We start from the raw sequence: 26026 nt of genomic DNA, 5'->3' as shown, positions 1-26026 counted from the left end.
AAGATCTTCAATAACATTTTCCAACTTGCAATTTTGTTGTGACCAAGCTGCAAGGTCAGTTTAGGCCAAACAACACCCTTTGTATTACTATCCATCCATCATTCTAAAGAAGCACTGTAACTGCTTAGTGTATGTAGTAATGTGCTGTGATAAACTATTATGGATGTCCCCAGATAGGCTTTAACCTCCGTGGCCCTCTCGCCAACAGCTGACAATAGTAATTACCTCCTTTGCCTTTCAGCTGCTCTTCTGTCAGCAGCGTAACACCAGAGCACACTTTGCTCTCCAATGAGAGTGTAGTGTGTTTGATGTGGAGCTATAGACTGAATGAATATAGACACTACGTGGCTCATCTCAAGCTTCCATCATTTACAGTTCAACCTCCATCTATGTGTGTTCTTCTTCTTGTGGCACGCCTCCATCTTCAGGCCCCTCCCCAGCCCACTCTTAATGTTTTAAAAAAAGAATTTGAGTGAGCACCGAGACACACCCAGCCTTCTCTCCTTACTTTCCCTGAAGCTTCATTAACAGTGGCATGCCACAAATGGGCACCATTGCCCCTTTAAGGCACTGTCTGATTTTTCAGCAAGCAGGAAACTCATCACGGCCATAAATTGTGAGTATCAGCAGTCTGCGCCCGGCCCTGCCGTTTCGCTCCGACTCCGAGGCCCCGCAAAGTGCTGATTCAGGTCGAAGGCAGCGCGCAGGCAGTGGCGGAGTTCACCACCAGCAGGCTCTCCATCACTTTGACGGCTCAATAAAAACCAGTGTAAACTATTAATTGGATCATTAATTATTGATGCTGTTTTTACTACAATTCAAGAGGTGAGAGCAGAAAAGAGGCAGGTCGAAACAATGTCTATGTTTAAACATAGCCACCATGGTGAAACAGTATCATGTTAAGCTACTGGTGAGCTCAAAACATCAGTATCTATTCTATTAATCTAACCCTAAACTAACCCTCTTTAATATGCCCAAAAACAATGCCTTTCAGGTAGAGAAAGGATGGATTAATAAGACAATCTTTCTCTGATCTAGCATGAGGCCAAACACTACAAACCCAGCAGGGTTACCGAGCTGCAAAAGCTGATCCCAAAGGCCATTAATGAGGATGTAACTTAGGTTGTCACTACACAATGTCCACCTGTCTGCTGCAGTTAGCCAGCCATCCTCTCCTTTTCTGTGTGCTGGGCACTATTATGAGACTGCATGTCAGGGGAATCAATAAAGAGGAAAACACAGGGAGAGGACCATCGCAATAAATCAGTCTCCTGCGTTCACAGACACAAACCAGGCCCATTACAGCTGGCACACCCTTTCTCTTCCAGTCTAACTCGTCCCCTTCAACTACTCTTATTCTCACAACCCCCAGCCCCCCTCATCCTCCTTCTTTACAGATTCCTCCTCTCCCCCTTCTAGGTACCAGAAACTGGAGAGTGTGGGATGCACGCTGCTTAGCCTGCTGTTACACACCAATCTCGTTGTCCAGTCAAGCTGAATGCACAAACCCCCAAGATGCTGACGGGAACATATGGTGAAAAAGTTGCTTTCCGCCCTCGTTTGTCTCACGTGCAATTACAACCACTGCTCTTCGTATTGTTGGCAGATTTCTGATGCTGTTTTTTTTTTCTTCACTTTTCACTGTTTTCACTCTGGTAAATAATCAAACTCCTTCTGTATGCTTCTTTTTTTAAAACAAAGCAAGAAGGAATATTTCTTCTCTCGCTCCTTTTTTAGGAGCATTAAAAACACCTGCTTGATCTGACCCAGCTGAAAAATATTTGAGGGTCACATGTGCACATCGGGGGTGGCGTTAGCTTTGAGTCCACTTTCTAATTATTGCATAATTAAACTTACTACGCAAACACGTACACACTATTTTAAAATAAATGGTTCAGTACAATTTGCTGACCCATTTATCAGACTCCCTGCATGCACCGAATCACAGCAGCCTTAGTTATGTCATAGATGAAAATAATTAATGAAACTGCCAATTAAAACTAAATAAAGCTCCACATAATCAGCTGTCTGAGTATGTTCTGTACCTAGCATAGGAAGCTATACTTATCCAGGTCAACAGTTCAACTCTTCCCTATGTTTTTTTCTCCTACGCAGCGTGACCCGCGGAGGAGGCAGGCAGACAGACGCACACAGAAACAACAGAAACTCTGACCCTCTAAACAACCTGCCTTCTCCCTATTTTTGCTCCACGGCTACCTGTAAATCTGGAAACTCCCACATCAATAATGTAGCGCCGGGTGCTCAGCTGCTCGCCTTAGTGGAGAACAGTTACATAACAGAGCAGGCCAACCAAATTCCACTGCTCTCCTGTGCATTAAACATTTCATCTACCATTCAGCGACAAAGGCGAGCTGTGCCACTGTACTTTTGTCCTTTCTATAGTCTAACCCCTAACACTCCTCCTCCTCCTCCTCCCTCTTTCCTGATTTTACAGCCCAGGAAAAGTTAAAAAAAAAGAAAAAAGAAAAAAATCAATTCGCAATTACAACAACTGTCAACCAGGAGGAGCAGGGAGAAGCTGACGACTGCCTCTGATGTTGATTCTATGCAAAGTGGCATTTCTCTCAGTCAGTGTGTGCTTGCTTGGTGGGATGTTTTTTTAAAAATATATATATACTTGAAGAAATGTGAGATGCCAACAGGCCAGTCACAGCAGACGGCAAGAAAACCACTTCAGTCAGGGATCCACATTATTATTTTAAAGTTTAAGCAGTCCTTGATTTAAGAAATAAATAAATAAATAAAAACCAACAGAGCTATTTTTCAATTTTTTTGCTAAACTGAACTCCTTCGCAATACCAGCAAGGCAGCACCGCTTTCTGCGAGCTGTAAAGTCAAGGCTAACAGCGCAGATACAATTTGCTGCAGGAACACATTTCTACATTCTAAAGTCAGCTCCCTTTGTTTCGGTTTACAGCCACAACTCCCAAAACATCTCGCTTTCTCCTCCTGCCTGTCCATTACGTAACGCTGTCCATTAAAGAACACTGTCAAACAGCTGTGGCAGGACCTGGCAAATAGTGCCGTAACAGCGGCGAAAGCAGAGAGCCTTAAGATCAGCGGTGCTACATCAGTTTCCAACTCACAGCCGCACACATAAACCACCCATCCACACTGAAGCATGTCTGGCTGGCCTGTGAGCCCACAGGCCTCCTCCTCGAAGGCACCAAGAGCTGTTAGAGGAGATTCATTAACGACAAACAGAAAACACCGCAGTTCTCCGCACAAAAAATAAGGCTCATCATTTTCAGTTTTTATAGGCTTTTATTGCACGTGTGCAATGGCTGGTTTGTTTTCTTGTTTGAAGATGAATGAAATGGCAGTAAAGACAGCCACTTTTAAGATGTTCAACCCCTCCCCCCCAAAAAATAATACAAAACCTAAGAGCACTTATTTCTGGTTATGGAGCATTTTAAGAAGAAATTTTCTGCATTTAGATTGTTTAATGTTTTACGAGAATGTTATCTTTATTGAAAAATCTGTATAAACAGAAACATCTTTAAAGATTTTTCAGAGTGAAAATGATGAGCCTTAAAGATAAAAAAATACATTTATAAACAGACACACATACACAGAGCACACGTACACACTGCAGACTGGGGAATCTGAAAGTTATACAATATATACATCTGCATAATCAACATCACTTGAAGACAGCAGCAATGATTGAATTACAGTTCAGTGACTGCTCAATAACAGTAAAGCAGAACGCCTTTAAGACTTCACAATAACAGCACTGATATGTGTGTATTTGTATGCTGTAAAAACCTTTCGATACAGAGAACAAGAAACAGAGAGAGAGCAGACAGAGTGAGGCTCGTGGTGTGCTGGCTCCTACCTTTTTCACTAACTGACTCACTCTCTATCTCCACATCCTCACAGCTGGTGTACTCCGGCGTGGTGGCCAGCTCCTCCTCCGAGCTGCTCAGTGACACCTGCCTCATCTTCCCTCCCTTTTTGGTTTTGTGGGGCTTGGGGGGCGGCGGACGCACCGACTCCGACTGGTCTGAGCTAAGAGAGTCGTTCCTCAACATGCTCTCCATTTTCTCCCTCTTGGTCTTGCGGACAGCTGAACTGGGGTCCAAGTGGTGCTGCGGCCTCCTCATCATATCCCCACCTACCCCCAGGTCTCCTCTTCGCAGGTCCCCCGACCGGTCACCCAGAACGGGACTACGGTGTGGCGTTGGGGGGCTGTGGTTTCCTCTGTGGCCTCCGAGGCCAGGACCCATTGGCCCTGGTGAGGACCGGTCAACGGAGTAGGAGCGCTGTCCCACCATAGGCGGCCGGCGCTCAGTGAGAAGCTGACGCGACAGCCGGATGGGGCTGGGCTCATCTTGCTCCGTGTAGGCCAGGGAGACGTCGCTGTGGCGACGCTCGTGCCTTAGCCGGCCCACTTCAGCGTGCATCCTCATCTGCTCCTCGTAGGGCTGCGGCTTAACAGGGTAGCGTGCCAGGTTGGGATCGCTGCGATAGCGTGCCTGGAACTCTTCCTGGCGCTGCCGCTGGAGGTCATACTCACTGGGCGGTCCATCTAGCTCCTGGTCGAGTGGGTATTCCTGTGAGTGCCAGCGACCGGGACCTCGACGGTCCCGATAGCCCATTCGCGCTGCATCCATGTCTGAGTACATGTGTGGGCCCCGCGGAGCCCGCCGAGGGTCCCCCTCCCCATAGTCAGACGGTGATCTAGGCATGCCGCCGTCCGTCGGGGCATACTGTGAGTGATCGCCCCCCTCCCTTTGGTCGTATTTTTGGTTTGGATCCCTGGATGCAGACGGGCTTCGTTTCCTGCAGATCAGAAGGAGAGGAACAAAAGAAATTATTAGCTGGTCAACTGTAGACAAGATTTTCTCTCGTTCTAATTATATGATGTCTTTTTGGGCTGAAAGCTGTTTGCATCCTGTAGCTTTACTTTACTTTGGTCTGCACTGCACAGGTCCCAGTCCTTGTGAAAAGCTAATGAAAGCCTGCACTGTTTCTGTCACACAGAGAGAGAGAGAGAAGACTAAACTAAACAGCAGGATGTAGCACCAGTTCCATCAAGAGGCAAGAGGACACAAAATATACAATTCAAGTCATTTTACAATATGTGTTCTCAACACATATGCTAAACGTGTGCTGAGAGTAGTGCACTGATAAATGATTCAGTGATCTACCGGCTGTGTTTTTGTGCACATTACAGTGCACATGAAGGGGTTGTAGGGAGACAATAAAAATATCTCTATGTTCTGGTATTGATAAAAAAAGAACACAATTAAAAGCTGGAAATGTTGAAATGTTAGAAAGTACGCCCTGATTACGATCAGCAGCTTCATATTTCTAAAAATTAGGCGTCAATCGTTTTATTGTTGTCTGGTTGGAAGGAAACCATCCAGGAAGTGGATGAAAAGGATGGAGGGGGCTAACTGTGCATTAATGCATTTATTCTTTTGTTCAGAATCAATTATTCATAAGCCACTTTTCTCCTACATTTCTCCCACTTTTCCTCCAAAGTAATAATGACATTTTGGTAAGGAAAAAGCTCTGTGAAGCATCCCCTTAATTTTGTACGTGACAACTTTCCATAAATTTCAAAAGGACTCATAAATCACCGCTGCCAGCTTTGCTCACCAGCCAAGGTAGGGACTCCTCACATGTGATTGGCTGATTCACTGAAGGAAGGCTGGCCCTTCCCTGTTGGATCACAGACCGTTCAGGTTAGTCAAAGCTAAAATGGATGTGCAGTACAAAAGATATAAACATTGCGGTGAGGGACATGTGGGCAAAGATGCTTTTTGTGGTCCCCGTGTTGAATTTCTATGTTGTACACTGAATAATCTCACTAAAGTCAAGTGCTAGCTCTGGGGAGAGACAGCATGATGAACGAGCGTTGCGTACAGTTCATGAACTGCTGTACAGTTAAAATATGGGCTCTTAGAGAGGGGCAGAAGCTGAGCAATAGTGCAGCACAAAATGTGCTTCCCAGCAACGCTGGCACATAAAAAGCAAATTTTACTTAATTGCAAAAGGGACAAAATAACAAGAACAGGTCAAAAAGAGCATTTTAACATATTTACATGCAGCATACAAACATGACTGCCTATGAATGCTAATGTTATGCCATTAATGATGCTTAGGCAACAGTTAGCTGTTCATAACGACATTATAAGGTGAGGATGTCAGTGTTGTTTTTGCAGCAAAAAGAATAAATACTCCATGCATCCATTTCAGGGTCGTGTGTGGGTGTGTGTACGTGGCAAGTTTGCAATCTGCCTGTGATTTTTGGTCTTTACACTAGACGTAAAGGAAGCATTATAGCTGGTGAAAGCTGCTGAGACTTTGTTTGTTTTTTAATGTTCTCAGTTTCTGAGACACAAAAGATATTAATGCCATCTTTAATAACTGTCTGCATTTAAAAAAAATCACAAACACTTAAAAACTTAACAAACACAGACTTTTTTACTTTTTGTACTTGTAAATCAGGATTTGTATGTGTAAAAAGAATTTGTGCGTGCGTAAAAAAGATTTGTATGTGTAAAAAGAATGTGTGTAAAAAAGATTTGTATGTGTAAAAAAGATTTGTGTGTGTAAAAAAGATTTGTATGTGTAAAAAAGATTTGTGTGTGCGTAAAAAAGATTTGTATGTGTAAAAAAGATTTGTGTGTGCGTAAAAAAGATTTGTATGTGTAAAAAAGATTTGTGTGTGCGTAAAAAAGATTTGTATGTGTAAAAAGAATTTGTGCGTGCGTAAAAAAGATTTGTATGTGTAAAAAGAATGTGTGTAAAAAAGATTTGTGTGCGTAAAAAAGATTTGTATGTGTAAAAAGAATTTGTGTGTGCGTAAAAAAGATTTGTATGTGTAAAAAAGATTTGTGTGTGCGTAAAAAAGATTTGTATGTGTAAAAAGAATTTGTGTGTGCGTAAAAAAGATTTGTATGTGTAAAAAAGATTTGTGTGTGCGTAAAAAAGATTTGTATGTGTAAAAAAGATTTGTGTGTGCGTAAAAAAGATTTGTGTGTGGACTTAGCCAAAAAACCCCTGCAAGTTACAAGTACGGATTTTGACCCTATTTTTCTTCTTTTCATCTGATTGGTCAATGTCATGTCAATCACAAATGTAACAATCCAATCACAGAACAGATGGGTTTGCCTGTCGGAGGGGCACTTTTTTGAACTGCAGGTCCTTGAAGGGTAATACAGTTTGAAGCTGGCGGATCTCTATATAAATATCCGATAGCAGCTAGGTCCGCTAACTTTCAGCAGCTGTTGAAAGGATAAAGTTGTGGTATGTCAGTGGTTAGAAATACCATTATTACTTTAGGATTAGTTTAACACAAAGTCAGGGCTGACCCGGGACCATTGCTGTGAGTCACAGTGCGCAACATAAAAGTCCTTTCACATCGGAAGCAGGATGTGCTGCTAATGCTAACTAAAAGCTAAGGATCCAGAATTTGTTGCGCTGGCTGCTGGGCTCTGTGGGTTTTTGCAGCAGCTCTACCTGTACTAGATGCACCTGCTCCTTGTCGTTTCTATCTCTGACTTTATGTCCTCTACAAGAGTTTCTGGGTTTTTTTGCTAGTTCTTCAAATGTTCAATAAAAACCTGTATGCTAATTCGTAATGAAGACTGTCATTTCCAAAACACTGCCCCCCCCCTCCCGCGGTCCGCAGCGCTGTTGAAAAGGCTGTGGAAGTCCCCGTATTAAACACGTAGACCTGTGACACAAAAATCACCAAACTCGGACGACCACAGACTGTTTTCCTTCGTGGTGATGAAGGGAAACGCTGGGTTGGCATGTAAAAGGGCATTTATTCCCTTCAAAGACCTGCAGTTCAAAAAAAGCGCCCCTCCGACAGGCAAACCCATCTGTTCTCTGATTGGATTGTTACATTTGTGATTGACATGACATTGACCAATCAGATGAAAGGAAGAAAAATAGGGTCAAAATGCGTACTTGTAACTTGCAGGGGTTTTTTGGCTAAGTCCACACACAAATCTTTTTTACACACACACAAATCTTTTTTACACATACAAATCTTTTTTACGCACACACAAATTCTTTTTACACATACAAATCTTTTTTACACATACAAATCTTTTTTACACACACACAAATTCTTTTTACACATACAAATCCTGATTTACAAGCATAAAACTGATTTACAAGTACAAAATATTTATGACCACATTTTGAGCCCATACTGGTAGGTTGGTAACTTAATGCACCAAGTTAAAGAAAAATGTCTGGAGCCACACTAAAACTTAATTGGTACTTCCTTTGCCTCTCCTCTCCACAGAGAATCTTAAAATAGCAGTGTTTGCATTATCTTGCTGACTAACAGCCAAACAGACAAGCATGTACGGTGGCCCTGAGAGGTCAAACACAACTTGAGAAAAACCATAAAACACAACAGAAATTAGAAAAAAAACAAACCTCTCAGGGCCACTGTTGCAAAGCAGGCACTGATCACATACCTTCGCCAAATAAGAACGACCTAGAGGAAGAAAAACTGGCCGCTCGAGTCTCTGTGATGCTGCCAGCTCACAGGAGTGACTTCTTTATGTTTCACATCAAAACAAATACCTTCTATCACCAGTATCATGATTCAAAGATGGAGGAAAAACACACGAGGGTTGGTACATTATTCATGAGCTGTTTTCTGGACACTAACCGAGCTGCACTTCATTCACAAATTCAAAGTGAAGCAGCAGCAGAAATTAGGGGGGACAGGCGGCGTGACATGGAGCTGAGGAAGGCGGGGGAGTGTGTGTGTTTGTGAGAAATCTCTCTTTATAGCCACTCTGTAATCACTGAGGTGTGTGTTTGCGACCGCGTGTGTGTTTTTTGAGCCGACTGCTTAAGGAATGCTCTCAGGATCTCTTTGGGGCTTCAGGCCAACGTCCTCTCCGAGACTGTCTTAAAACGCTACACCCAGAAAACACACACACATACTCATAGCAGCTGCACACAGTTCGCACAACATACATTAACAAACAGCTCTTTGATGAGGTCTAACACAACTTGACACAAGCATCACAATCCTCTGCTCCCGTTTAGCCTTGTATGTCCCTCCTGTCCAAACACAGAAATGTCTGTGGCAGCTCGCAAGCAAGCCAGTAAGCCCGTTGCACTCTATCAGCGTCCGCATCATGACTCTGCTGCTGCTGCTGTTTGTGCTGAAGCAACCTTCAATATATACACAACAGAGTGGTGACGCAGGGCTATGTTTTGCACTGTGCAATATTCTCTGCTGCTTCAACAGCCTCTCTCTGCATACACCTGAGTGCTGGCATGACACACTCTGCTGATCTTGGATTTGTATTCCATCCTTAGTGACTCAGACAGAGATGAAGAAAGGAGGGGCGAAATGGGAGAGGAGGTATCGACAAGGAATGTGGAATTAGGTGGAGCAAAAGTACGCAGATGCCAAATTACAGTAACCGTGTCCTGCAGTCGGACATTGCATCTGGTATACGCGCCGCATTAAAGCATCATGTTTGTCAGGCTCAAGCATGAAGAGGCAGGATGTGACACCGTGGGATTATGATGCTTGCCAAGTTGCACAGAAGTCTGGCTGCAGCAACGATTGAGTCACGCACGGCAACGTAAAGGCCTCCTATCACGTCCCCTTATAGTGCAAGATTTATCCGCGTTTGCGTGATGCCAGAGCAGATTGATGAGCAGTGAATCAACCTAACGGGCCAACAACAGGGAGGCACGTGCACTTTGTGCGTGCTACGTTATGGGAATAGAGGCCAGGGCTTCTATACGCTCCTGCTGTGGGAATAACAGCAGCCTTTGTTACTGCTGTTGTCCTGTGCTGAGCTAACTATAGAAATCCTCTGCTCTATCATGGAGCTACAGACAAGGACGGAGATGGCAATAAGATTCGATTCATGCAAGGTGGTGCCGGAGCTTTTCAACTAAAATATAGAAGGTTTCTGACATCCCTTTGATGTCGCGTTATTACTGCTGCCAGGACAGCCTTGTACGCCTGCAGTGCTCTAGAGGTAATTCCAGTTAATCATCTTTTTCAAGTACACTGTCCTTATCAAAAGCAGCATAATGTATCAAATCCAGGGCTCAAAAAAAAATCCCCCCCCCCAAAAAATCATGGGATTACACTATGGCACCGAAAGATTAAAAAGTGTGACCCACAAAAAGATTAAAAGTGACCTGACATGCTCGTCATGATAAAAACCTTTATGTGATGTTATTTTCTGCAAAGCAACACACAAAAAACAACTGGTGAAATTCCCTGATTCACTGCAGGGCGTAATGAGAGGACACTGCCCTATTCTGTCTCTGCAGATCCGGTCAAAAGCATCCACAGACAGAGCTCAGTTCCCAGGCTGCAAATGGACTAAATCGTCTAACTGTGTCACTCCCTGTGTGTGTGTGTGTGTGCGTGTGTGTGTGTGTGTGTGTGTGTGTGTGTGTGTGTGTGTGTGTGTGTGTGTGTAATTTTCCCTACACCCATATACTCTGTATGATGAAAGCGATGAAACTGAGCAGAAAGCCCTGGATATAAATCATAAACATTTGAAGTGAATTTATGATAAATCTACAACATCATCATCACATTAAGAGGCACACACACACACACACACACACAGCCAGTATGCTGTCCAAATTATACACTATTGTCGACTTAAATAATAAGAGATCATGTCCTCTCACAGCTACTTTAATAAGTGTTTTTTTTATCAGCAAAGAAAATAAAATTTCTTATTATTGAGGTCATTTCCACAGTATTTCCACTGAGCAAGGATTTTCTTTCCTGGATATAATTGTGCTGAGAGTTTACTTCCCTTTTAAAACCGAAGAAATGCCACTGGCACGAAAATCAATAACACAGAGTCAATAAGGAAGCTTTCAGTGAGTGATGAACCCTTCACAGATGTCGCAGGATTCAGGTGCATGCGTAGGCACCCAGACACATGTACGCACTGACACACAGGCACTAATGTGCAAAAGAAACCCAAACTGCAATGATGGAGTTGCTGCTATGACAAGTACCCTCACCCAAGAAAAAAGTCAGCAAGTCCACTGTTCTACTGTAAAACAAAAAAACAAAAAAAAAGTAAAAGGACTGGATTGCATCTGCTGTAATAACACAGGGCAAATTTAAATGTTCATACAGTTCCATGGAAAAATGCCTTCACTGCTAAATAACCTTTAAAGCTAAACCATTTGAAAAAACAAAACAAAAAACATTTTCACACATGCTTTATCCAAACTGCTCATACCAGTCTAAATCCAGAGATATAGCCAGCCTTACTGAAAGTCACTGTCGAATCCTGGGATGTAGCTCAGTTCAAATCTCTGCCTGGCAGCTCCACGCAAACACATTCTGCACACAATCCCAGCGCGCACCTAGTCCGATCCACCCTACTACCGGAGCCTTGTTGTTTCCCAGATTCACTCTCCTCTAATACTAAAACTTGTGGTTTTCTATCTAGAGGTCTATGGCGGATCTACCCACAGCAGATGATTCAGTCATGGAGCAGTGCTTTTCGTTGTGACACAGCTTCTGTTTGCTCCTGCTTCTGCTGAAGAAACATGTTAAATAAGAAAGCCAAAAGCAATCAAGGTGAAAATGCAACGCTGCCCCCGCGGGAATGGTGCCACCTCTACTTCACGTATAATGGAGAGCAGTCAAATGAGAACACATGAGCGGCGCCGCGCTGCAGAAGCCCTCCTCTCTTAGAACAAATCTGGCCCGCTAATGACAGCAAAACAACCTGGAACAGTCTCGACTGAGTAGAAAAAAAAGAGGGAAAAAAAAGCAGGGGGAAGAACGAAAATAAGCTGAGTGTGCATGTGAGTTTCGAGTGAGAGCAATCAGAGGAGAGGAGGCAAGAAGAGGAAAAACACCTCTAATGATCCATTTAAAGATGCAGCATCACTCTGCCTTCCAGGACTGACTCAGTTGGTAGCCGTGAATCTGAGACACAGCAGCATGTCCGATCCTGTCGTACAATCAAACCAGCTGAAACCCCCGAAGTAAACCGGACAGTTCAGCTGAATTTCCCAATATCCCAAATGAGGGCGTACCACCCGGATGACCTGCTTTGATTCCTATGGTCTGCTGCATCTAAAGCAACCTGCCACACTGCCGGATGAGCACAGATGACACACGTTTACAGTCCTGCTGCAGATGCTTCTGGGTGGCTGAAAGTGAGCCGGCTGAAAGTGAGCCGACAGCAATGCCGTCCAACCCAGCAGCCACTCTGTCCTCTGTCTCGGAAAGGATTTACACTCCTGGGCCCGATTACTAGCTAATGTCTATGACCAAGGACAAGTACATGAGGAGGCCTCACCTTATCTCATTCAGCCTGCAATTATATGACCAAACTGAACAAATGACATGGCTTATGCATTTTTCTTTTTTTATCCACTGGGCGGATTTTCAGGCATCAAATCAAATCTACACAGAGAGCGAGCGAGAGAGGGGGCAGAGAGGGAGATTTGGACGATAAGTCTACTCTGTGCATGTGTGCGGCCGGGTGTATTAAGACTGACTGTATCTGGGTGTTGCTAAGGTCACTCTTCTGCCATAGTACTTTTTGCATCTGTCTTCTCCATTCAGTTTTCCTCCGTCCTCACCTCCGCCCTCGGGCTCTGAGTTTGGACCGAAGACGCGCTACTACATGTTTTTTGTTATAGTGCTGGTGACAGCTGACTGACGGGAGCAGGGAGTCAGGGAGGGCAGGCGGGAGATGGGTTGCTGACACGGTAAAGGAATAGTGGAAGTGTTTTATAAACCTGCAGTGGTTTTAAATAGAGTGTGCTGCAGATCTACTTTCTGCCTCTCTGGGAAGTAAGTAGATGGCCTGAGACCATCTGTGATCACACAGTGAGCTCGAGCAGGACTCTGAATGCGTTGAATGGACTCGTAAAAACTATACACTGTAAGCATCTTTACATTTCCCTTGCTGAAAATCCGTTTAATTCCACATACTTCAAGAAGACGAAGAAGTAAAAATAGTGCATGTCTGTGTTGGAATAATATCCTCCATGGTGCTCTTAAGTGGTGCTCCCACTTCAGTCTTCAAGTACACCAAGGAGATTTTGTTCTATATTTTCACTCCAGCTCACCAGCTCTCCATAACACCTCACACTTGACGCTACCACTCTTCAGGTACATCTGCTTCTATTGCTTCAAGATGGCCTGTGAGTGATGTAAAATGATGAAAGCTGGACGGGTAACTAACAGGAGAGAAAGTACTTGAGAACTGGATTATGAGCTGCCATGGAAATAAAGCCTTAGAAACCCCAAAAGCTTTTCCACCAAATCTATTTTCTTGTCATAATATGTAAAAAGCGATGACTCTTACAGATGAGCCAGTTTTGTTTTGGTGTCTGGTCCTCTTGGCTTTCAGTAACAGTAAGTACAATGAGTAAGTAGTGAGGAGATTATAGTTAACTGTGCTCTATAAAGTAGCAGTGATTTACTCACCTCTTTTCACTCTCTGTGTGTTTATACATCCCTCTGCATTTAATCATTACTTATTAATAATCTCTGGTTCTCTTCCACAGTGTGCCTCTTGTCCCGTCTTTCTCCCCTTTGCCCCAACTGGTCGCAGCAGATGGCCGCCCCTCCCTGACCCTGGTTCTGCTGGAGGTTTCTTCCTGTTTAAAGGGAGTTTTTCCCTCCCACTGTTGCCAAGTGCTTGCTAAAAGGGGTCATCTGATTGCTGAGGTTTTCCCTGTATTGTTGTAGGGCCCTTTTTTTACAATAGAAAGTGGCTTGAGGCAACTGTTGTTGTGACCGAATTTCTTAATATTTACTTTCACAAGTACGCCCCATAAATACTGGGTTTATCAAAAGAAAGAATCCAATTTCAAAAGGCTATGGAGCTTGTGGTGAAATTTATACTACATGTTCACAGGAGCTCAATGTGTCCCCCTCTGGATGCATGGCTTTTGTCCATATGATAGTCAGGCACGCCCCATACTTTTGCATGTCTGGAGTCACAGCAACCATGTGAAACTCACAAATCCTCTCTTTCTAACAGTACATGTTTCAAGCTCTTTGATGCACCCTTTACGTCTTGCAACTAGGATGGGAGGAAGTGTCTTGGAGTTTAAATGTGATTTGACCAAATTTTAAAAAGGTGTAAAATGCATACAGCAGCCATTTCCCGTGTCAAATCAGGCGACTGCAGTGATTCCAAGGTATTTATCTGATACCTGAGCAGTGGAAATACCTGAGGGATTTGTGTTGGTAACTTGGTAAACTGTTGCCTGAGTGTCTGAGTGTAAAGACTGAATGCAATCCAATTGTAATCTGGCTAACACCCATCCATCCATTAACTTAACTGCTTATCCAGCCAGACTCACAAGGGGGGCTGGAGTCTATCTCATCTGGCATTTGGCGAAAGTCAGGGTACAGTCTGGACATTATGGCACTGGGCTAACATGGTAAAACAGGCTCAACTTTTAAATCCACCAAAGTTACCAAACATGCATGTATTTGAAGGTTACAACAACACCATGTGTTTGCAATCTGGCTCACAGAGGAACATACACGAAGAGCATAACACTATTAAATATTAATCCTGCAAATGTTATTTTATAAACCTCTACGCTGATCAACTCGCTATACACTTATAATTTATCAACTTTTCTGTTTTTAATAAAGGTTAGTAAATAATCAGACACATGCACACAGCCTAAAAGCCCAGTTTCATTCACAGAAGCAGACTGCAGCCTCCCCCTCATTTCATCTCCCTGCTCTGTGGAAAGTTTTGTGTGAAGCAGGCAGACAGAGAAGTCGAGCAGCCCCACATCTATCAGCGCAGCTGACAGTGTCTGTACATCGGTGAATGTTTTCACTAATTGGCTCCAACAACACAGAATCCATCCTCCTGTCAGCACGTAGACCAAGCGGTGCCTTGTGTGTTCATGCTATGTTTATACCCAGCATGGCTGATATATCTTCTGCACTGCATAGCCCGTTAGATCTCCTTTTTAAGAAGAGGCACTGCTAGTGCTCTATGTAGGCCAAGCCCCAGCAGAATATGCCATTAAGATTAGCTACAAGTCAGGACTGCTACGCTGCTGCATATTTCTCCTCACCCTATAGAGAGAGGTTAGAGGAGCAGAACATGTGTATGGTTTTTTTTCTATACTGCCAAGACTAGCAACCATAAAACGTACATCACAGCTGATTTTTTTTTCTTTTTTAATGACCCATGTGGAGCAGTGAAACAGCCTGACAGTATGTGGGGTCACACTTGGAGCAGTATATGAGCACTGTCTTTAATTATCCTTACTGATTTCAGCTTGACTAAACCAAAGCTGTTTAACACAGAAAACTATTCACGGCCAAAGTGTGTGTGTGGGGGTCCTCTGGAGAGCCTGGAGGCAATCAACACCCCAACACCAGTGGGTAATTATGCTTTATTTCTGCCAAGTGCTTGAACCCACAAAAAAATGCATGTGATTGGTGTTCATCTGTGACCAGGCCATACTGCTACATCACCACATGAAGGACATCATAATCCTATTCACCCTCTCTAAAGGAAACACATAACTGCCTGTTTGACACCATCTGGGAAATAAAAAGTGGCTTTTTGGTTTGAAGAAAAAAAATGGTAGCTTTACTTCTTTAGTGTTTATGGGCCCATTTAAGCTGGGATCTTCAGAGCTGTCAGTACATTTGAAAACACACAAATAATGTCTGGACTATCATGACTTACTGGGATAGTTGAGAAAAATACACCTATCCATGTTGTTCGTGAGTATATATGTATATAATAACCACTAAAGTTTGCTTCCCACCGAAAGCTTTTTCCACCCGGCTTTAGATAGCACTTTAAAACCATTAGGAGAATTGCATCTGAACTCAAAAGGTGAATTTCTGTTCCTCAATGGCTTTCTTGTTTTTGTGTTTTTGTCACCATATTCTGCACTGTTTAGCATGACACAGCAAGTCCTTAAAATTCAACATCAAAATCTTCAAAGTTAGAAAAAAACTCTTTTCTTTTAGGAAAAAATAGTATTTCACACTCTGTCTGGTTGAAAGTTTCAAGTCTGTTGCACAACTGACTGTATCCATTACTAATGTCACAGCGTACTGACATAGCCTGCGTATGTTGTTACATCACTGTAGCACATGAACTGTTTGCTGAAACAGACTGTATAAAAATGATGGACATACCCACACGGTCTGACATCTGAAGCCAACTGCTTTCAACCTGCATTCTTTCTAATAGTCAACAGGGGGCAACTCCTCTGGTAACATTATCCTACTTGTCACTTGAGATATGACTTGAGTGACAAACACTGTCCTAACAGGTTTACAGCATCAGTCCCTAGCCTGAAGTCCTACTGAAGACAACATCAAGAGGGTTTAGTGACCATCATACAAGCCTGCAGTGTCCCAAAGCTATTCTTCACATGTTTAAAATTCAAAACTTGATTTCTCAAACCAGTTACAGTACCTAACAATGTCTACATCTATCTTTTACAAACAGTGTATGGCCAGGGCTTCTCAGGCAGTTTCACAAAGTGCTCTGTGTAGGGGACGTATCGAGATTTGCCTTTGTATATCATAACCCAGCATTTTATACTGTAACAAAACGCTGGGTTGTATTTCTGCAATGGGAAAAAAAAAACATTTTAAGAGCTACTTTCTCCCCCATCTCGTTCTCTTTGACACACTCGTAATTGCACACACACACACGCACACATTTCTTCTCAGTTCTGCTAAGTATGCATTTTTCATTCCAGTGAGCGGGCTGCATTCGAAATCAAAGGCAGTGACGCTGCACGGCTGTCTGGCTGCACAGAAAGTGAGGAGGTAATGAAAAAAGCTAAGGGGTGAGTCAGAGGATGCTTTAATAATCCTTGTAGCCCAAAATAACATCTCTGGGGCTGGACGGACCAATGACCCTCTTGGGAAACCGGCAGCAGTCCAGGCTGGTCTGGACTCCTCACGTCTTTCCTTCCATTACCCCCAACCTACACACACACATATACGCCCCCACCCACACTCATCTCTCTTTTTTTCTACCAATGCTTCTCAGTCTATTATAGTCACCAGATAAGACTGCAGCAGCACAGCACAACGCGGCAGACAGCCAAGCCATCCCTGTAACAAATACAGAGCAAGACTAAGCAGTGTGGAGGGGTGTGTGCACTGGATTTGTACAAAGTGTGGTCAAGTCAGGAAGAAGCATGAACTCTGTTCACAGGTGAGCAGGCATTTCTTTGATTACGGATGATAAATGGTGATGAGTCCAAAGCTAAATAGCTCTTTATGTTAGGTTCAAGGTTGTGTCTCCATTGTTCAACATTACACCCTGCCTCATGTAACAAATGTAGGCAGAAAATGAGTCCATCATCTTGTATTACAGGCACCACTCTGATATTTCAACAGGAAGCCTGTGGAGTCATTTGACATTCTTAAATTCCATCTAATCAGAGTCATGCTTGCTCTACTTATCTTTTTTGACAAGTTACAGCCCTTAAAAATCATAGTGCCGCTAACTATAAATGCACAAGCTAGCTGCTGAGGTCATCAGAAGGTTGTTTTTTGGTAACCTTAGCTCACGTCTCCCAACAACATAACATTTTGATAATAATTAACATGGTGAGCCCGTCCATTACTCATTCATACACTTCATATTTAACAAACAAGCACACAATGGCAACTGCATCAGCCATGCTGCAGCAACACCAGCATCGTCTTCTAAAGCACCACTGCTTAGCTTCTCTCATTAGTGTGTTAAAAGCATTAGGCTCAATCACTAGTGTGAGTCACTGTATGTGTATGAAAAGCAATATTTATTTGGTGCACTTAAAACAAATGTTCTTTCATGGTGATAGTGGCTCCGCTGTGATACTCAGCAGTTCCACTTGAACTGGCCTCTTCTGCCATGAGAGACAGCATTGCCTATCACACAAAGTATAATTTATTTATTAAATTAATCATTTATTAATGTGTTTGTTTAAATAATAGCAAAAAGGTGGGAGGTAGTAAAAGCTTTACTCAGCGGAAAATCTGAAGCAACCAGTCAGAGAGTAGCTTCAGGTCACCTGCTTGCCAAAGAACTCCATACACATGTTTGGCTGGAGGCCGTTTTATAATACAGGAACTATATTTACACAGAAATGAACCAAGTAAATGCGAATAGTCTTTGTAAGGAATGCACGACTAAACACTTTTTTTGGTAATATATGCCTATTTCATGTTTAATGGTACTCACTGAGCTCATTTCTAGCAGTTCAGTTCAGCCTTTATCCACTATGTAAAACAAGCTGTTTAATCCCTTCTCCATTCCTTTAAACCAGCTCTATTCTGACTGGCTATCCCTAGCAAACAAACTATTTGATTGGCTGGTGGGTGGGGACAGAGCTATGAGATGACCACATAAGGGATATCCACTATCACTGATTTCATGCAGGCACCTTATTACTTCAAATACTGGCCAGGTTTAATTTGAGCACCCAACAATGTACTATTATATACAGTATATGACAGAAATTAAGGATGAGCATTACAGGTTTCCTTTAAGTAGACTTTTTTTCTGGATAACTGAAAGGTGGGGGCACTCCAACCCCCCTAATATTAACCAGCCATTGCTGACCCTAACACTGAACGCTGAAAATGCAGGTGACTCTACATAACTAGTTTTGCTGAGACAAAAAAAGTTGATTTTAGAGCGCTGTGGGCAAACATCCTACACACCACTGAAGCTAAACCTCCACACTGCCTGACCTTAGCTGGAGTTGCAAGTTTTTCAAATAGCAACAACAAAAGATACCTGCACACTGTAATGTTTAGACTATTACTAGAAAAACTGTGTGTGTGTGTCTGTGTGTGTGTATGTTTAAGTAACAGGAAGCCAACTTTTTTCTAACAAGAAATGAGGACATGTTGAAGTTTAAATCTTATAATATATGAGAGCACTCACTGTATTTCTTTCTTAATTCTCTTTTACCTCCTACACACTTGGAGCTTGGAGGTGGTTTATCACAAACTGAGGCCTGAATGGGAACAGACTGCCATGGAAAGGCGGCATAAGTGCTCTCCAATTACATCCACAGGGAAGGGAAGCCACTGCAACTGAGTTACCCCGATGCATCTCTGTGGCAGGGCCTCGGGCATAATCAAATCAACCTGTGTGCTACTGGCAGTGTTGTTCACTGGTTGTCCAGCTTAGAAAACGAAACTGACTGCAAGCTGACTGAGATCGACACACAAAGACTTTGCATCCAAGAGCCAATCTAGAGTGAGACCCTGCATACGCAAAGTGAATACGTTTTAAACGGTCCATCTGCAATTGGTTTGATTTCGAAAGAAGGATTTTGTTGTAATAAAATTAAACTAAACACAGCAGCAGAGTGTAAAAGACTTTTATTTGAGACAGCATGCTTAGACATGCTGCACCTCAGGGTTTGGCCTACAATGTGCCAAGGGCGAGGTATACAGAGCTACAGGAGTGCAGACGGGCAAGATAATGGGAGACGTGTACCAAAGTTTTTACTTGAGCTACCACATCACACAACCTTATTCTCAATGCTGATCATGGATCAGTTTGCAAAGCATTTTGAAACACTTCTCCTCATGAAAACGCTCCATTTCAACATAGTTTTAAAATGAAAAAAAAATTGCTGTTCCCACTCATCTCTTCCATTTCCAGGCTCAAACACGCCAGCTGCTGGAAGGCTTGCCTGGAGACTGTCTGTAAGTTGTGCATAATGTGGTGAAGTTGCCTCCCGACCTCCTCCCTAAAATGTTTTTTTTTTCTTGTATGACAGCTGTCACACTAACACACACGATCACAAAAACCCATTCAAAGGTGGCAATGCTGTGAAAACAAACAAGGAAAACAGACGAGGAAGATATTTTTCTAAAAAAACAACAACAGATTTTAATTAGTTTTAATACATTATGGAATTTCAGATAGGAAAATTTTTCACTATTTAATTAAACTTTCACATGCGTTTATTAGTGGTACACTGCTGCTTCATTTCCCGGAATGAATGTAATTGTTCTCAAAACGCGAGACACATGCAGATAGCAGGAGATTAGTGACAGCCAGGTAAGCTAAGTAACAACTTTTTTAACAACCATTGCCACAGGAGACGGAATTGAAAACCGACTAAATGCCCACTCGGATACAAAAATAAAGCTGACTTTTTCCAACATAGCTGGAGTTCCGGAGTTTTCACCATTAAAAAAAAAAAAGGGAAAAAAAGCTTTGTGAAGAAGTTCTGCATCTCCCATTGGTCTGATCAAAAAGCTCGCTGTGAGCTCAGCAGAAAGACCTTTTCGCCTGCACTCGATGGCATTGACAAGCCGTCTCAATCGATGAACCCACAGCCAGACCTTTGCAGAGCGAGCACCCAGACCAAAGAGTTGCGTGGGTTAATTGTAATTGCACGGGACAGCGTCTGTAACACATGCCGTTAGCCGGAGAGCTAAACTGGCCAGAGGGTATCCGTTCTGAGAAAACGTCTAATCTGTGACGAGATCCTCAACTTTAACTTATTTTCTAAATGTCTTTAATGAGCCAAATCACATTTAGCCACCGTTTTATCCATTAGGTTTCTAGATTTACTGGCATTCAAAGGAGCAGATCTGTGTTCATCTATTGACACAAAAATCCAGCCTTTAAGTCTCACCTTTACTTCTAAAAAAACATAAGAGCATAAGTGTGGTGAAGAGAAATGCTATACAATTTGGTAAAGCAAGGGAGGAGCCATTGCTCCTTGAATAAATGTAAGGAAGCCCGGCTGGTGCAAAGAAAAATCTTCAAAGTCAGCTTCTTTCCTCATCCCAGCCACCCCTGGAGATCAGATCAACTACTATCCTAAACCTAATGAACTAGTAAACATTGGGAATTAAATGAATATTACATGGGGTTTCATTAATGCCAGCCAGCAGACTCCAAAAATAATGAAGGTGGGGGGAAGTGCAAGCGGGAAGAGACGGTTATCAGAGCTCCTTCTTCTTCTCTCGGTGTTTACTCAGCATCTGCCTGCCAGAGAAGGAGGCTTTTGATCACTCCTCGGCTGGGTTCTCCTCTGTGCCGCGTGGCAGGAGAAACCCGGGGAGGCCACTGAGCACCGTCAGGGCCGGCTCATTTGCAACACAAATGAACTGAGCTAATTGTACACGTGCAGGGAGACGTGGGGAGCGGCGCACACGGTGCAGTGTTTGCAAAATATGGAAATAATTAATCTCTTTGAGCTTGTGAAATACCATCAGTGTTGCAAAAGAGGATTTGAGTATGGGCCGGGGATGAGACGGATGATGATAGCAATGGACTGGAGAGACGCAGATGTTTAGATTAAGCCGTTTCATTATTGCTTTATCACACGGTTTCTTCAAGTGTGTGTGTGTTTTTTTGAGGGGGGGGAATTTTGGGGGGGTAATTGAATAAATGGGAGCATGGAAAAAGAATTGGAATTGGAGCACGGTAACAGGATTACATGTAAAGCAGTCAGTTTCCTATTCATGAAACGAAGCATGTGGCTATGCTAACTGGTCAATCATGCACCTAAGCGTTTTAGCTTCTCAGTAACAGTAGAGTTTGAAATGTTTTTGATTGACTCCCTGTTAGGTTTATATTGGTGGATTGTCATTTATGCTTAGAAATATATACTCATATATGCTTAGAGGGATATAATCGATTGCATGATGATAGAGGTCTGATCCTTAGCAGTCTGCAAAGACTCTGTGTGCCTTCCAGAGTGTTCTGGCATGCACACATATCCTAAGGTCATGAGAGAGGTCGTACCTTCTCTTACCGTTTTATGGTATGGTAAAAACATCTATGTCCGTTTGTTTAGATGAACTGCTGGCCTGGAAGTCCAGCAGATTTAGGGGAGTCATTCACGGGGTCACATCTTGACACCCCCCCCCCCCCCCCCCCCCCCGGCCCCCGACACACACACACTCACACACACACACACACACAACACACACACGGTACTCTTTGTTCACATGTATGCCTGTGTAAGACGTCATATGTTAATGAGACTATGAATATTCATGTAACCACAATAAAGAGCAGTGCTACGGGGGAGCTAACTGAGAGTGACTGGGGTTCGAGCGGCAGGAACAGCGCTCGTCTCAGGCATCTCCCTCGTGCACGAGATCACACAAAGAGTTCAGCCTGGTGTCTAATGCTTTTGCTGTTGTAGTAGAATTGTCTCGTTCCAGCAATAGGTCTGTGCTAGACAAACCTATCATTAATTGGTCCTTCGAAGCAGGATTCTGCAATCAAACATTCAACGAGGGGAAAAGCGCCAAGCCGGAGTCTTACCCCAGTCGGGATTCATAGAAGCACCTGTTAAAGAACCTGTGACGTAAAATTCGTCACCAGGCCGGTGGGAGAGCGTCCATTTTTCCCTCGATGGATGATGATTGACGGAATCCAAGACTGATACTGCATGCAAAAGCAACACCAAGTAAGTTGACAGAGAGCGACTCTATAACCGCGTGACTGGGTTTGTGCCCTGAAACTGGGTTTGTGTCCCGTGACTGAGTTTGTGTCCCGTGACTGGGTTTGTGTCCCGTGACTGGGTTTGTGCCCTAAAACTGGGTTTGTGTCCCGTGACTGGGTTTGTGCCCTAAAACTGGGTTTGTGTCCCGAAACTGGGTTTGTGTCCCGTGACTGGGTTTGTGTCCCGTGACTGGGTTTGTGCCCTGAAACTGGGTTTGTGTCCCGAGACTGGGTTTGTGCCCTGAAACTGGGTTTGTGTCCCGAAACTGGGTTTGTGTCCCGTGACTGGGTTTGTGTCCCGAGACTGGGTTTGTGTCCCGAGCGCCCCGGTGTGAGTCCGGAGTAGGCCTATTTTGTGTTGTTGTGTTTGTGTGCGTTTGTGTGAGTGAGTACAGACCAGACGTGGTCTGTGTGGCCGATTGTTGTCTTGTAATGGGGAATAAACTGAGTAAGACTCCCTTGAAAGAGGATGAAATACATTGCAAAGTATTCACCGGGCAGCACGTATTATGTGGATCATTGAGGAAAGAAAAGAAATGAAATTGTGCACAAAGCAGATGAAAAAGTTAGTGCGAATGTGCCTGACGTCACGGTGTGTGTGCACGTTCCAGAGGAGCGTTAAAGTATGTGAGTGAAAAGAGGTCTCCAACTGGGGCGGCTGGTGATTCTGCAGGTCACCAACTACCCTAGTGGACACAAAAGAAATAAAATAGTTGTGTTGTTGATGAAAAAAGCAACAATAATATGAAGAGTGTTTGGTGTATCTCAGCCTAAAACTACCATCTCACTTTCTGCAGGCCAAGAGACAACAGCAGAGTCCTGAGCAGAGAGGTCCAGCAGCAGTATGGGCAAACGGCATCATCATGGAGAAAACACCATCATCATGGATGGATGGAGATGCGTTTCCAGCAAGCTGCAACTTCACTGTGTGTGAAGAGGACTTTTGAGGAGACTGTCTGAGTTGACATTTGCCACGTTTGGAGTGAAATGGCAATAAAAGAGACAGTGGGAGAATACACAGGACGAAGCTGAAAAGAAGAACTACCATTGGACTGTTGAAGTGGGAGAGGAGAGCAGGTGAGGACACAGAGGAATGCTGTTATTTAATGCGGGAAATCAAATTTGGGTTAGCAAACCTGGGAAAAAGAAAACTGACTGCTTTAAGTGGGAAAATTGATAAGGAGTCTGAAACACTGCAAAGAGAAACGTATACAAAATCACACATACAAACAGAAAATGCATTAACCATACTAACATTTACAAATACAATAGAGCTCATGAAGATTAGACGGCATCTTGAGCATGTGCTTCTGTTTATCATCTTGTCCAAGTCACTTAGTGAGATGAAAAGTAATACATAGACCAGAGTAGTGCTGGGCGATATGGAAAAAATATTTATCACGATATGAATTCTTTTATATCACGATAACGATATATATCACGATATACCACCTGACCTGTGGTCATCTGGAAAGTATGAAGTCTGTAAACAGCGAGTGGAGAGGGTGCAGTCTTTGTTTTGAGTTACCGTAAAGCATGTCGCAAATCCGGGTGCACGTAAAGCAGCACCATGTCGCAAAACCACAAGACAGAGTCATTGTTTTTATCATCATTTTTTTATACTTTATTTTCTCTTGCATAAAGTTCAGAGTATGTATAGTGAGAAGACAACACTAATATATTTGCCACAGGCTATTTAACCCTTTAAGACCTACCATAGAACCAAGTCCGCCAGAGCTTATCTTTACATTTTACATGCTGTAGTGCCATTTGTGGGAGCATTTCAAGTTGCTATACATCAATACAACCGTTATAGCCCAAATTATAATAATATGTATGCATTAAGTCCATAGAAACTACATAAATTGCAAAAAAAAGTGCAATAAACTACAAAAAAATTGAAAATCGTTTTTGTTTTGTTTTTTACATATATTTCTAGTTAGAGAAATTTAAGAGGCTTATCCCTCAAAACTGTAAATACAAAAAAGTTGCACAAAATAGTTGCCAACCACAAGAAATTTATTTTGAGTGTCTTCATAGTTTTATGCTTGAGATACACTAATTTTAATATACTACAGGAAAAATGAAAATAAATATCATAATGCAAATTTGCAAAAAAAACCAGCATGTGCATCAAAATAAACTATTTCCAACAGTGTAATTTGACTTCTAAGCATCCCAGAAACGATACAGAAAAGCATAAAGTCAAACATGACTTTTAAAAACACCAACATAGGCTTTGAAGGTAAAAAACTAAATTTTCCGCGAAAATGACGTCACTTCCGGTTTCGGACAGGTAATGGCGGACATGCGATAGTTCGCGCTGACTTATATTCCAACGTAGGAAGTGTTATGAACAGCTGATCGGATCGGCAAAGCGTGTTTCTGGAATATTATGTTTTTGTTGCTGCAAGTCTGGAATATTATGTTTTTGTTGCTGGAAGTGCTTTTTATGCAATTTTTGCAAATCCATATGTGGAAGGAAACCGTGACCTAGGGCAAGCTAATGGAATAAGATGTAAGTACAACTCCTAAGGTTTCATATGCAAAAACAATTATTGCGCTACCTTACGTGGTTCCAGTTCTACAGGGATTTAAAAATAGTTAGGAAAAACGGAGTGTGCCTGCTCCGACCGGTTGTAAAGGGTTAATGATATATTTTATGTAATAATTTATAAAATTAGGGTTAGAAACGATAGAAACGATAGAAGACAAATGGCACGATAGACACTTTTCTATCGTCCACACGATATATATCGTCATATCGCCCAGCACTAGACCAGAGGACTAATAGTATATTAGGAAAAATGATTCAATCATAGCGGGGAAAAACTTAACAGACAAGTTTTGTTATCAAATGCTGAATTTATCCACTGCTGATAACTAACCCTCCAGGTTGCAGGACAACAGTTTAAGGAAGAAAAGAAGATTCTGGTACGACCAACCAGTGATCAGACAACAAATGTAGTTGTTAATATAGTAAATTGTGAGACGCTTTCTGCTTAATTGGTGCAGCACAAGTAAATTACTGTATGAAGGAAATTTTCTTTTGTGATAATATTTTGAACATGCATTTCTGTTGTCCTGTCAGCTTAGTAGGTTATGAGTTGTTATGCAAATTAGTTGATTATTAGCAGATCAGGGAAAGGTGACTGAATTATAACACAAGTGAATAGGATATGTTATAATATCTAGGAAGAATATCTAATAAGACAATAGGGTTATGTTGTGTGGTGTGTGGCTGATGGATGAATGTTTTGGGATTAATTTAGCTGATGATTTTTCTTTTGTTACAAAGTTGAACCTGCCAATTAGGTTTGGTATGATTTACCCTCCTGAGATGAGGAGCATGTGTCATGACTTACGTAGGCCTTTTTATTTTGATACTTTCACAGTGCACTGAAAGTTTTGTTTGATAATCTCTGTAGTTTGAGCAGATCTGCACGATTAGAATGAAAGCGCTATACGACACGTTGGGAAAACCGTTGCAAGTGAGCTTTTCCACATTAAAACGGGTTCTGGGGAAAGCAACTTATTTGGGACAATTAGAAAGCGAGTCCTGG

At 42.7% G+C, this 26026-nt stretch overlaps 1 protein-coding gene across 30 annotated transcripts in view; it reads right to left on the bottom strand.

Annotated features, from left to right (window-relative positions):
• rims2a (regulating synaptic membrane exocytosis 2a) overlaps nt 1-26026 on the bottom strand; it is a 151950-nt gene that overhangs the window by 69469 nt on the left and 56455 nt on the right. For 26 of the 30 annotated variants that reach the window (XM_063485107.1, XM_063485116.1, XM_063485120.1 and 23 more), the window contains one exon: nt 3860-4806. In XM_063485107.1, coding sequence (XP_063341177.1) covers nt 3860-4806 — 947 coding nt within the window. The other 4 variants (XM_063485128.1, XM_063485124.1, XM_063485126.1 and 1 more) reach the window with 4 other exon arrangements.

The sequence above is a fragment of the Pelmatolapia mariae genome, linkage group LG10_11, assembly GCF_036321145.2.
Source record: "Pelmatolapia mariae isolate MD_Pm_ZW linkage group LG10_11, Pm_UMD_F_2, whole genome shotgun sequence".
Lineage (NCBI taxonomy): Eukaryota > Metazoa > Chordata > Actinopteri > Cichliformes > Cichlidae > Pelmatolapia > Pelmatolapia mariae.
This window is presented reverse-complemented; position numbering and strand designations above follow the sequence as displayed.